At 47.4% G+C, this 13,115-nt stretch overlaps 4 protein-coding genes across 4 annotated transcripts; 2 read left to right on the top strand and 2 right to left on the bottom strand.

The window, feature by feature from the left end:
- Positions 1-344: 344 nt before the first annotated feature.
- RhiXN_08882 (uncharacterized protein) lies at positions 345-2,335 on the top strand (the record flags this gene model as incomplete). Its single annotated transcript, XM_043328698.1, has 5 exons — positions 345-548; positions 601-807; positions 860-1,576; positions 1,636-1,838; positions 1,909-2,335. The coding sequence occupies 5 exons, from the start codon at positions 345-347 to the stop codon at positions 2,333-2,335; spliced, it is 1,758 nt and encodes a 585-aa protein (XP_043180144.1).
- A 477-nt stretch (positions 2,336-2,812) lies between these two features.
- On the bottom strand, positions 2,813-4,439 carry RhiXN_08881 (alginate lyase; the record flags this gene model as incomplete). The annotated part of the gene is made up of 5 exons (XM_043328697.1): positions 2,813-3,452; positions 3,508-3,949; positions 4,005-4,084; positions 4,153-4,195; positions 4,250-4,439. The coding sequence occupies 5 exons, from the start codon at positions 4,437-4,439 to the stop codon at positions 2,813-2,815; spliced, it is 1,395 nt and encodes a 464-aa protein (XP_043180143.1).
- A 3,397-nt stretch (positions 4,440-7,836) lies between these two features.
- Positions 7,837-8,952, bottom strand: RhiXN_08880 (pectate lyase; the record flags this gene model as incomplete). The annotated part of the gene is made up of 4 exons (XM_043328696.1): positions 7,837-8,026; positions 8,088-8,159; positions 8,211-8,771; positions 8,825-8,952. The coding sequence occupies 4 exons, from the start codon at positions 8,950-8,952 to the stop codon at positions 7,837-7,839; spliced, it is 951 nt and encodes a 316-aa protein (XP_043180142.1).
- Positions 8,953-10,866: 1,914 nt separating this feature from the next.
- RhiXN_08879 (stress response protein Rds1) lies at positions 10,867-12,384 on the top strand (the record flags this gene model as incomplete). The annotated part of the gene is made up of 8 exons (XM_043328695.1): positions 10,867-11,082; positions 11,133-11,310; positions 11,363-11,439; positions 11,487-11,582; positions 11,632-11,805; positions 11,856-12,026; positions 12,078-12,204; positions 12,275-12,384. 8 exons carry the CDS (start codon positions 10,867-10,869, stop codon positions 12,382-12,384), a joined length of 1,149 nt encoding a protein of 382 aa, XP_043180141.1.
- Positions 12,385-13,115: the final 731 nt, after the last annotated feature.

The following is a 13,115-nucleotide window of genomic DNA, read 5'->3' as shown; positions in this document are numbered from 1 at the left end:
AAGACCAGCCCGCATAGTTTTTGCTATGGCATGGAAATAACACTCGTATGTAATAAGACTGTCACCTACAGGGGTCAGCTGACTAAATTGTTTGGACTTAATTAAAATCTGCACCATCCGGGTTTACCCAACGACTCCAAACATTGCGACTTTATCATCAGCCGGGTTCTTCGGACACGACGGTCCTCACCAAGAACTCGTGCTAATCCCAACATTTTCAATCAGTGCGTTTGGGACACGTGCCTGAATCATCACACGGGCAAACTGTCCGACGAAATATAAAAACCAAACAAGTTGACATTGTAGGTGTGCAACTGCCACTTCAATACGACCTAGATACTACTATGACAAGTACAGTTAATCCCTCGGATGAGTTTGAAACCCAGGACTACCCCATGTTAGATCCGTCTTTCTCATCTCCTCCGGCTGTTCTGGCTGACTCGGTTTGCGCAACGCATTCTAATAGTTCTGGGTATAATTATTTGTTACCCGACCCATTTATTTCTCTCGATTTTATGGGATATGAAGATGGTCCAGCAGCAAAACCCGTTAGTTTTAGTTTTGATGCTTGTCTTGTGCGTGACTGATCCTTGCGAGCAGCTTATTGAACTCGAGATGACGCGTCTTTCGGCAGAGCTGTGCTGTAAAACATCTTGGTGGAGCAAATGTCGAGATGAATCTATCCTCGCCAAGTGGAAAGAAGAGGCGCTAGCCCAAGCAAAACTTATGAAAGAGCCGCACGTCGAATACGTCCTAAAAGAGCTAGATGGATACGCCAACCTCCGCGACGAGGCATCTGGAGCAGAGGTAGTTTGGTCGTATTTTGATCTAGCCGCGCGCACTAAATTCGCAATCCTAGGTTTCATGTTATGACCGAATCTGGCAATCAGACACTCTCGTTGCAGCATCACTCAAGAAGCGGCTACTGGCTGGAGTCGCAAAGCTCGAAGATGTGCCCGAGTCAGAGAAGGATTGGCACCCTCGGTCGAACGGGCAAGTGCTCGACTTGGTGCATCCATCGTTATATCCAATTGTCTATGGCCGCACCCTGGCATATCCCGATAACGCGAACGGCCGGCATTCAGATGCGCTGCGACCACTGGAAGCCCCGAATACTGGGGCAGGCAGGGTCGAATACTACGTGTCGACCCAGTTTCAGTGGTTGCCTACGGACTTCAAAGTCTCCGAGGACGGTAAATCTGTCCACGCAGTTTCATATATCAACAACCTCCACCCATTCAAGCATTCTAGATTATACCACGTTATCGAAGAGTTGATTACAGCATTCATTCCCCTGTTTGAACGGGTACTAACGGACGCGATCCCTGAGAATGAGGTAATCCCCACACGGACAACTAGTTACTATGAGCGTGACGATAACTACGCGGAGGTTCCCGACGATGAAGATCCCAACTACGACGAATTGTACGATGAGTGGAAAGAAAAACGACCAATTATTATGCCTGAGATAAAGGATGGTGGCTATGATTCTGGCTCTTTAGAGAAGAGAGCAGTTAGATACACTCTTGGTGGGCGAGTCATTCAAGTGATCGTCAAATTGGCAAACATCTATTTGGTGCGGATACCCTCAATTCTCGATTCCAAGTCATACTTAGTCGCATGGTTATTCACCAGACTCCGGAGAAACCACAGTATGATGGAGGATCTTGGCATGTGGAAGGGATGTCGAACGAAGCGATCGCTGCATCTGGCATATATTATTACGACGAAGAGAATATCACCCAGAGTCGTTTGGCTTTCCGCACTGCTGTTGCCGCCCCAGGCCATTACGAACAAGACGACTCGAATGGATGTAGAGCAGTATGGGGAATTGGACGGTTCGTAGTTCTTTTCATCTATTAATGATATCCAAACTTGTCCTCAGGCTTCTGACCCGATGTAGCGTAGTGAGGATCCATGCGTCAATAGGTTCGGTTCTGTCATTACTCGCCAGGACCGCTGCATCGCATTCCCGAACACCTACCAACACCGTGTCTCACCCTTTGAGCTTGTGGACAAATCTAAGCCTGGACACAGGAAGATAGTTGCGCTGTTTCTGGTCGATCCCGCTACTTATCGGCCATCCACGACTACGGTTCCACCCCAGCAGTCGGAATGGCGTGCATCTGGAATCAGTGCGAACCCAGTTCTCAAGGCAGCCTTCAATAAACTGTCGGCAGAGATCATTGACCATATCAACTCGCTGGCGGAAGGGACTATGACTCGAGGAGAGGCCGAAGCATATCGGCTGAAGTTGATGGATGAGCGGACGGCGTTTGTGGCACAGAACACCAAGGAACTCTTCATGGCCCCCTTCAATCTATGCGAGCATTAAATTTACGGGTCCCGTCGCTCCTCATTTATTTGTCATATAATCCAGTTTTGGCCCCTCATTCGTGATATGAGAGGGTATTTTAACAAGCTAAATCATGATATCCTTATTCGGAATTTATGAGGGTCAGCTGCGATCCAGGGGTGTTCCAAATACGAACTAATCGTTTCTATCAATAGATGAGAGCCAGCGTACTGACATTACTGGCCGACTACGCCGGCACGAATCCCAAATGCTTCAGGGTCACTACACAGGACAAATGGGCTTCTGGAGATACCAGAATATGTATAGTATATTTTGAAAACATCATAAAACTCGAGACAAAAAAGTTCACGATAGCGCAATGAAGCAACAACACCAACATCAACACATTACACGTACAGGCGAATAAAACAGAATAGACAAACAGAGAGACGAGTGTCAATGTTATCGTACGCAGAGGTCCGAAATATAGAATGCACATGTCCGTGATGTTTTTTTTTAGAGCGCGGAAGCCAACGTGGCGGCGACGAGGCCGACCAATGCACCTAGGACACCCGACGCGCCCATCTTCATTGCGCTATTGTTATTGTTGTTGTTGCCTGAAGAAGAGGAGGAACCGGAGCCGCCAGAAGTTGAGTTGACCAAGCTCGCAGGTGGAGTCAGACCCGAGTCACTAAGACCGGGAGCAATAAGGTAGTATCCGCTTCCAGGGTAACTCGGATCCTTTTCCTTGAGGAAAGCAGCATACTTGCCGTCCGCATCGCCGTACACGCTCGCAATGGCAGCCATAGGAGGGAATAACTCCTTGGTATAATCTTCTTCGCCAGTTGCGGGTATAGTCATAGCATAATCGCAGGCCTGCTTGATCCCCGCACCGGACTTGCTGGTTCGGTTCCAGGCATCTGTAAGCCCAGCGTACTCGCCGATCTTGGCATTGATGACCATGCCGGCGAGAGCGTATGCACGGTAGTGGTACGGGCGGGTACGATCAGTTTCGAGAGGTTGGTCTCCGTTGGCGGCGATTTGGTCTTGGTAAATGCCGTTGAAGTAATCGTTGATGGTGGCCCTGGCTCCTTCCATATCGCCGACGAGCACTTGAAGCGATGCTAGCTGGTTGAAGTAAAAAGTACCGTGGTTGCTACACGGTCAGGTCAGCAAAGGCACATTATTCCGTCTTGTAGGAAAGCACTCACTTGGGTGCAGATCGCTCTCCGAGTGCGAGCTCGTGGGTCGTAAGCCAAACAATGTATCGATTCACCCATGCATTAAGACCGTCATCGAGCTCTTTAGTCCATTCGGGTGCTTGGCCCTTTCGTAAAACCAACACGCCCGAAGTAAGCTTGCTCATGCACTTCAGATCCAAAACACCCGTCTGGCTACCCTTTTGTTCTCCGGGTCCTCGAAGTAGCTGAGAGTAGTTCAGGTTGGGGTTCATGTAAGTGTCCGGTGCGAGGAACCAGGTGTTGATTGCGTTAGCAATGTTGCTCGAGTACGTCGAGTCCTTGGTGAAAGACCAGGCAAGAGCATTGTAGAAAATGCTGTCGGTCATGGCTTGGAATGCACCAGTGTCATTGACCATGCGAGCATCGGGGTTAAACTGGCCATCACGACGGACATAAGGGCAGGTGGTATAAACTTGATAGCTCAAACGTCAGAATTCATCTACAGGAAGAAGTATATTTAGACCTACTTTGTTCGTTGGTGAGTACTGTAGTATTCCCAACACTCGAGCAGTCAGGCCAGTAATACGGCCGAAGACTCATGTAATCGCTGGGAAAAGTGATGAATGATTATGTAAGCATATAAATGTCCGATCAATTCAGTCGTGTTGTACGCACTGCTTGTCGCCAGTGGGTGCGATGATAGGCTTTGAGGTTACAGCTAAGATTAAGAGGTTCAACACGAATACCTAATCTTATGAGAGCATAAACCTACTCCAGGGACCTTGAGCAGCGACAAATTTCGCATCCTCGATGGCATTGGCCTGTGCCCACTTGGCATTTGCTACCCAACTCGAGTCGAGAACGGTTTCAGGAGTAAAGAATTCGTTTGGATAGCTGGTCATAGACAACACTGGAACTGCGAAGAGAGCAGAGGCCACAAGGCCCGAGTAGAGAGGCAACATGGTCGATGAATATCGATTCAGAGTCCCGTTCTATCGATTCCGAGTTAAAGACAGTAGTTGTAGCAACAATGAAAAAAATAACACAAGGAATAAAGGCGTTGTAAAGAAACCCACGCGACAGTCAACAGTCGCTGGTTGAGGTTGGCAAGATGAGGGCACGGCGCGGGTTGGTCCTGTTTGAATAAGGGTCGACCCTAAAATGTGACCTCGATCCATGGACAATGCTTGGCTTGCCGAGCGATGACCACAGCCGCCGAATCGCCAAATTGGGTGTTGCTCGCCTCAAATATGACGCATGACCGGCAACATCTAGTATTTGGCTGTTATTTGGCCCGAGATGGAATGGCAGGCCCATTGAATGAATAATCGGTCTGATAGACGTTGCCCATCACAAGACAACAAGGTCGTTGCTAATCTTAGAGAATTGTGGCGAACGATTCAAGGACCTTTGTTGGCTTAATAGGCCAAGAGGACATTAACGAACGAACTCGAGGCCCTTTGCTCCAATGTTGACGATTTACTATACAAGACAGCAATGCGGTTGAGCACACTCCTATCGCTACCTATTTCTCGTTGTCCACTTTTACCCAATTTATCACGTCCAATATCGCTATAACATGTTCATTTTCCATACCTTGGTCCGGAGCCAAGCAATCTACAAATAACAGTCGAGCATGAAAGAGAGTTCATTTGAGCATCCTTAGTACCACTAGGTGGCTCGAGAGAAATGCTAGAATACTTTCGATCTGGAAACATCTTGGAATGAACGTATCGAAGTGCAAAAGGCACGTGGAGGTGAGGTAAGCATAGACCTCCAAGTCTGGGTTGACTGCAGACAGGCTTTGACATGTGGGTATTCATGCCAAGTCCCAAGTCGACTCATGTCAGTCTAGTGGCGGTCTAGTGTCAGCCCCGTACGATTGATCGAAAATGCGCTGTTTGAATTACTCAGACTAAGATGTCAACTTGAATGCATGCGATCCGTAGCTCGTCAGTCAATGCGGCGATTAGATGCATCTATTTAGCTTCCAGGAATACGTCGGGCCGTGAATGTCCGGAATTGCATGGTATAGGCCATACAAAGTTAACGAGACACCGACCTTACTTTAGTTTAGATTATTTGACGGCGGTACTCGACTTCATGCGAAAAAAACAGGCCTGCTCTATGCAATGACATACGACGTAAAGTACAACTTAAGGCCGTGCAATTTGACGTACATTCATTTTGATTGGAGTTATTCACGATTAAAAAGGATCCGTGAACGAGATAGAATTGCAATATATAGTAGACATGAAGTCCATACAAAACTGTGGTTCTTTCATGAAGTTGTAGAATTCATAATTGTGGAATCTGAGACTTCGTGTGCGATCTTAGCACAACTTGTTCGCGTCCGGCGTACATGTCAGTTACGTCAGGCTACTAGACGTGCATCTTATCATTGAAAATGAAAAGTTGCCAAATACTGGAACTTTATTCAGGCCCAGTTATAGGGGACTGGAGTGAGGAATAACTACCCAGCCAATTTGCTACATAAAATTCTCTTCGATTTACTCATCTAAACTATCAGGAATTATCCTCTGCTCGCAAAGTTCTTGATGCTGCTGGTCATGATGACCATTGCCGCTCTTGCTCCGGCCCCAACTCCTGCTCTTCCACCGCAAAAAAACGTGAGTAGCTTTACAACTATGTAACCAACTAAACTCATCCTAAAATACTTTTCAGGGAGTGTGGTCGGTGTGCGGAAGGTGAGACTTGTGCGAATGTTATAGGATATGGGTATACCTGCATAGGTCCACTATTCTCGCAAGTATAGAACGTATATCCACTGATATATGAACTGATGTAGCATTCCAGGGATTGCCCTGGTTTCCTCTTCTCCGGTGTTCGATAAACCACATACTTCTCACTTTTGTGGCCATGTATGCCAATTGTGCCGCAATTTTTATCCTTCTATTTTTATATATCCAATAAAGAGAACACATTGTCACAAGTCTAGTCTAATGGTGTTATCCTGGGTAGCTTTATTGTCTCGCGCCCCCCGTGTCGGTTCTGTATCATGTTCGCATAACTGAATATGATGAATTTTCCTATCGAACCAGAGCTGGTCTATTTCGACGCATGGTTTCAGCATAAGTTCGGGCTCGAAGGCGCCGCCGCTCTTAAGAGTATTCGGCCGCTTTTGATCAGCAATATAGGCAATGCGGGGACACTACCCCAAAATAAATCCGTAATCAAGCTAGAAAACGATTGGCTGTATCCTAGAAGAAACCGCTGGGGATGTTGGCCTTATGCAAAAAAGCTCGAAAACCTTATTCATTTTACGAATGACAAATCAACTCGGGTGACTATACTATAGATGCGACTAAGACGACGTGATACTACTTTGATCTTGAGACCTTTAAAAAACTTCTACTTGACAATGGATATTAGCCTACGGCCTCTCTGCGCACTTGGCCTTACCTGTCTCACCTATTACCATGCCTCTGCATCGCATTTATGCGCCCGCCAGGGCTTTACGCCCCAGAAGAAAAGCAACTTATAGCTAAATCCATTACTAGCGCATGTATTTCCAGTCTGACTGGCGCACCGGGTCTTCCCCCTTTTCATGCAGTAATGCTCTTTATTGACCTTCCCAAGGACTAATTTTATGTCGGCGGGGGAAAAAACAAGTCGTTTGCTCGGATTCATGTCCAACATATGGCGCGTCACTTCAATCTCAAGTAAAAGTTTAGATTCATAAGCTTGTACAAGGAAAAAGTAAACCGTTTACAGTCGACAAAGGATTAGATTGGGAGGTGATATATCTCATGTTGAACTTAAAGTATGGTTTCTCATAAACCCCTATTTAAAGCTTAATGTCGACGAGGCAGATCCTTTGACTTAGCATGAAAATGACATGTCACCACCTAAGCCAGGGTCGGAGGCAGAGCTATTATGGCACCGCCAGAACAAAGCGACCGAGTATGAAGGTCCGTCGTTGAGCGATGTCATAAATTGGTTCTGGGATGATATATACCAGCCTTCGCTGCCTGCAAAACGAGATTCGCCACCTCGATCAATGGCATTTAATTCGTATTTATACTCTAAGACCAACACCATACGAGGTCCGTATCACCAGGTACACATTGGGGTAGAATGGCACGGAAGATAGAGGTGTGACTGGGTTAACGCGGATAATGTTTAGATAACTGACACTCATGTGCGAACCAACGCCTCATGATCATCTTGAGTAAGGTTGAGTTCTCTTACTACCCGATATTATCAGGATGAGGATGTCAGTCGATTGCACTTAAGCTCAAAAGGGAGCATCATTTAACACCCAAAAAATGGAATAAAGCACAATGTTATATTGCATCCACGAACATAAATGAGACTCCAGGCTCAAATTGCAAAGGATCAGAAGTTGAGGGTGGCACCAGCGGACGAGGTCACGGTCGACTTGACCTTGCCCGCATCCAGAAGACTGTAGCTGTACGGAGCCTTGCTGAACGTGCCGGTAGGAGCGCTGTTCGATGCACCTCCAAAGTCGTTGCCGCGCGCGACCGCGAACCCGTTGTCGGTCGCGTACAGAGGCTTCTTCACACCCCTGTAGTCCAGTCGTGGTCAGTGTCCGATCTCTAGCTGGGTATATGCGCGCATGCACTTACTCCCATACGTTGTTCTCGACCAGCAGCTGAGCACCAAGGCGAGTGTTGATTCCGTCGTTCGAGTTCACGAAGCTGTACCAATGTCAGATCCGTCCGCGTACCCACCGATACTACTTTACTCACTAGTTGTTGAACAGATGTCCGGTACCGAATCGGAACGACGGCATGCGCGAGTTCAGGTTCGAGAACCGGTTCAGCGCATACGTCACCGTGATCTTCTTGTCCTCCGACTCGTTGTTGTCAGAGTGTCCCACCAGCGACGCCTTGTAGTGGTCGTGCAGGTTCGAGTTCGTGATCGACACGAACGTGCTGCCGTGCGTGACGTCGAGCAGTCCGTCGTAGAAGTCCTTGTCGTGGTCGCGGTCGGACGACAGGTCCACGTGGTCGACCCAGACCTTGGACGCCTCCTGGATGCCGAGAGCGTCGCCGGCGCTGGCGAGGACCTTGGAGATCTTGAGGTTGCGGATGATGACGTTGTTCTTCTTGTTGACGCGCAGTCCGACGCCGACGAGCGACGAGCCGGACTTGCCGAGTAGGGAGGTGTTGGAGCCGACCTTGACAACAGTGTTGCCGGTGATGGTGCCGGATACGTAGACGATCTTTGCCTTGTCATCGGCAACGGCAGAGGTGAGGGCGGCGAGGGAGGTGACGGTGATGGTGGAGCCGCCGATACCACCAGTGGTGCTATGTCGTAGCAGTTAGTACTTCGTTAGGTACATACAGTCATGGACACTCACCCGCCCTGGGCAGCATATCCGATGGTAGGCTTCTCGGTGGCGCTTGCACGGCGCTCGAGTGTGGGAACAGCGGATACGAGCTGCGCAAGCGCAGCGAGGACAGAAACAGAGACGACAGAGAAACGCATAGCTAATCAATAGAGAGCGTGTGTAAGAAAGAAAGTGTGGTTTACTGAATGAGACAAGAAAATGAAATGAGGGTTGCTTTGAGGAACAGAACGCACTATGAAGGAGGTTTTATACCCGAGTGAAGCAATAATTGCTCCGATTGTGGAAAGGTCGCGTGGCCTGAGCCAAGTTTGATAATTAGTGCGTGGAATTTGATCGTTGCAATATTCCTCGTCTCGTTGCGAACCGATATTGATGATCAGACTCTACTGGTCTGGGTGTAATATTCCCCTAGTTCCTTCCGCTTGCCAGTCGCAACGCCAAGCTGTTCCCCTGACATTCTGCGAGGCCATTTGATTTAGGAACACTCAAAGTATCTCATCTTTCCTATTTGATGACGGTCTTCGCGTCTTTTCGCTCGTGAAGACATGGATGTAATTCACGAATCTGTAGGGAGATGTATTTATCCGATGACTTTCCATGTTTCTCCTATCCTTAGGCATCGAACAATTTATTCATGCATTGCACTCAAGTTCGTTCTTCTAATTTTGAGATGAGCAGGTTCTGATTGTGAGCGAACGGGAGCTTTATTATGACTCTTTTCAAATTGGCATCCAGGCCGCATCCGGCTTGCTTCGGGCCGCCGATACGGAGTTAATAAACCTCATCGACGTGCACTCGGGGCTAAGCCGCATTGGCCAGCTATGACTAGAAATACAATTTCTCAGTATATCTTATATACGTTTCATTACCTTTTAATGATACTCATCCATATTGACTACAATCAAGGATAGACAATACTGCCTTCATTCAAAGGGTATTGTAAGGAAACATGATCCCGGCCGTGTGGCATTTGCAATGGTCTACAAACACCCCCCGTTTCAAGGTGCCGCTTCTTTGAAGTACTGGGTTGCAATGATGGCGACAGTTTGTTTGCAAGATTCCCTTGAGTGAGCATGGCCATACTTGGCCTATACTCTTTAACTGATGTCAATTCAATCTTCTTCGTCAATCCCACCGAGGCACGCCGGCTTATCCCGGCACAAAGTCAAAATACATTGATATTTGATATAGCAAAAAGATCTCATTATCCTTGTGTGTCAGTCACCTAGTGTTTTTGAAGGTATAATCAATACCTCGCGCCTCTTTTTTCACGATACGTCAGGCCTCAGTGGACAAGCGAAAGGTGAGCTTTATGGCTGTATGCTGCTCTATTAAACAACATTCTGCACATAATCATAGTGATATAGTCAAGACATAAGCGTACAGATTCAGAGAAATATCTTATTTTGAATTACTGAAATGAGTTGTGGAGTTTTAGTGTGTTCTCCGTCAATAAACGACCCAATCTAGATACCGAGCCTACAATCCTTTTGTATAATTTGTGCATAGTCTCTATCTCAATGCTTATATTATATGACCAAACATGAGTACCCGTATTCGAAAGGAACTAGAAGCGTATGATACGTATCCACAACTTCTTTGCACCCAAGCTCGCACCTCGTATCCCACCCAGTGGCAATACTATTCACCCAGCCCCATATAGTCAAAGCCATGACGAGGCTCACGTCATTGGCATTGTTGAGAGAATCTTGTCCTCGCTGGCCGCGGTAAACGATGCATTCTATTAATACTGCTGGACGCGATTAAGCTCAATATGGTGATCGGCCTGGGCACGATCGACGATCGATCGCGGGGCATTCCATAGATGTCTGAATGTGTGATATACGTGCGGCAGGAAATCAAACGGATCATTGAGAGTAGAGGCGATCGCGTGTTCTAATACATTCTAAGGCGTAAATGACTTCACTAACTGAATCGCCTGGAGGATGTGACGTCAAGCGCTAAGACACGCATCGAGTAGACAAAGAAATCGGCCATAAAGATATAAATACTTCATCTTGGTTGTTCTCCTGCCCCAACTCGACTTTGACATGAAGTCATTTGCCGTGCTAGCTGCTCTTGCGACCGTTGTCTCTGCTGCTCCAGCTCGCGATCGAGCTGCACGCTCCCCTTCGCTATTGGTCTACAGCGGCCCCGACGTGGTGTATGCTCGAAATAATGACGGAAAGTTTACTCCTCCTAAGGGAGGCGTCAATCCGCCCAAGCCTGTTTACACTGTCAAGAGTGCATTCGATTACGAGTCCATTGTGAGCTCGTCGTCCAAGTACCACCGAAATAAAACTAATCCATATGCTAGAACCTGGCGCTGAACCAAGAGTGGATCGAGCTCGACCTGTTCCGCTACGGCCTAGAGAGATTTTCGACGCAAGAATTTGACGACGCGGGATTGAACGCAGACGATCGATTCCTTATTGAATTCATGGCAGAGCAAGAGATTGGACACGCCCGTGCTTTGGGTAATCTGTTGGGCGGACGTAGGTTCATCACACTGACTCTGAGAGCACGTTCTGAATGTCATCAATATAGCCGAAGCAGCTTCTAAACCTTGCAAATACACTTACCCATTCCAGAGTGTTCGCGAGTTCGTCGACTTTTGCCAAAAGGTAACTCAACTCGAGTGCAGCAACACGACAAACTAACGCGCATATAGCTTACGCGATGGGGTGAATCCGGAGTCTACGGCTTCCTCCCACACCTCGATTCTCGTCCCAGCGCTCAAATTCTTCTTCAATCTATCACCACGGAGGTGCGTGCTCGGTTCACTCCAAACTTGTCACACATTCACGCTCATGCAGGCTCGTCAACAAATGATCTTCCGCCAATTCGAAGGTCTGTTCCCCATGCCTGTGTGGTTCGAAACTGGAATCACCCAATCGATGGCATGGACGCTTCTTGCGCCTTACCTCGAGGAGTGTCCAAAGGAGAACCATCGTATTCAATGGAGGAACTTCCCAGGACTCAATATCACCGTATGTTCTCGTTCATTCACTTAAGATAGTTTATACCGACGAAGAAATAGAACAACCCGAGCGGAATCGACCCTAACTACGGGCCTGCCATCACACACAATCGGACAGCTCTATCCGAGCCAGGACGTGAAGTCCAATTCACATGGGAGGACCCAGGCAAGAAAGTCGGGCCGAAGAACTTTGACTATGTTACTGCTACAACTGTACCTGGTAAAGCCAAGGTAAGTCCCGCTTATAGAAAAATATATTGAGGTGAGCTAAAAAACTTCTAGTATGCGGCGTGGATCTCGCAATATAACGTTACATACACCCCGCTCGAGAACCTCAGCGGAAATTCTGGTTCTACCAAGCAGCCTGACACGTTGGTCTACCCGGATCTTGGTGATCCTCAAGTCAATTGTGAGTCCAGCCTCTTGTAGCCCTTTTATGCACGAGGCACTGAATGTTGGGATGGCGGACGTTAACGCAGGTACGACATTCATTGCGCTTGTCGATAAAGATGTGTACGTCACACCCGCGAACTTGTCCTTGATCGACAACCATATTGTCGCCGGACCAGCTATTTACCAGTCGGGTTAAAAGGCCCAGACTCGGTGGAGTTTCTATTTCTTAAGACGCTACTCGAACGAATGGACCCAAACGTAAACATTGTGTAATGTCGGATGTACAATCTATAGTAATGAACAATGTGAATGATGCATTGAATGTGAAGCAACTGCTACTTTTTATTCGAACACAAGGATGCTTGCACATGGGGAAAGATTTTAAGTATTGGCACCGCAACTAGTCTATAATCTCTAGGAAGAGGTCCAAAGGGACCGTGCGGCCATTCATGTGCGCCTTGTACTATTCGGATCACGCATCGAATGTATTTCGCCAAACGACGGGGAATGAAATTTCTCCAACACGCCAGTATCATGCGGTTTGGTAGTTTGATTCATCAGAGATATGCGTTTGCGGCACGGTGTCACGTAAAAATAAGTTGACTTAATATCGATGATTTTCCCGGAAGAGAGATTTACGCACTTTATATAATGGCTCTTAAGGTTTTTAGGTTTTTAGTGCGGTTCACACCGAGATATCCATCGTAGCTTTAAGAATATGACCATCTCTAAACACAAATCAGAGTAGTTTAACAAACTTCGCAGAGGGATGCATATTGATATACAAATGGGTTGATGCCCTCTATACCAAATTATTCCAATCAAGATCTGTACTCAGTTTATGCACCGGTGCAGAACATGCTGAGGCCCCAGGGCCAAGAAGGATTACAAGGATAATAATTGAAATCAACAATGAACCGCCCGTTG

Source organism: Rhizoctonia solani, chromosome 5 (assembly GCF_016906535.1).
Source record: "Rhizoctonia solani chromosome 5, complete sequence".
Lineage (NCBI taxonomy): Eukaryota > Fungi > Basidiomycota > Agaricomycetes > Cantharellales > Ceratobasidiaceae > Rhizoctonia > Rhizoctonia solani.
This window is presented reverse-complemented; position numbering and strand designations above follow the sequence as displayed.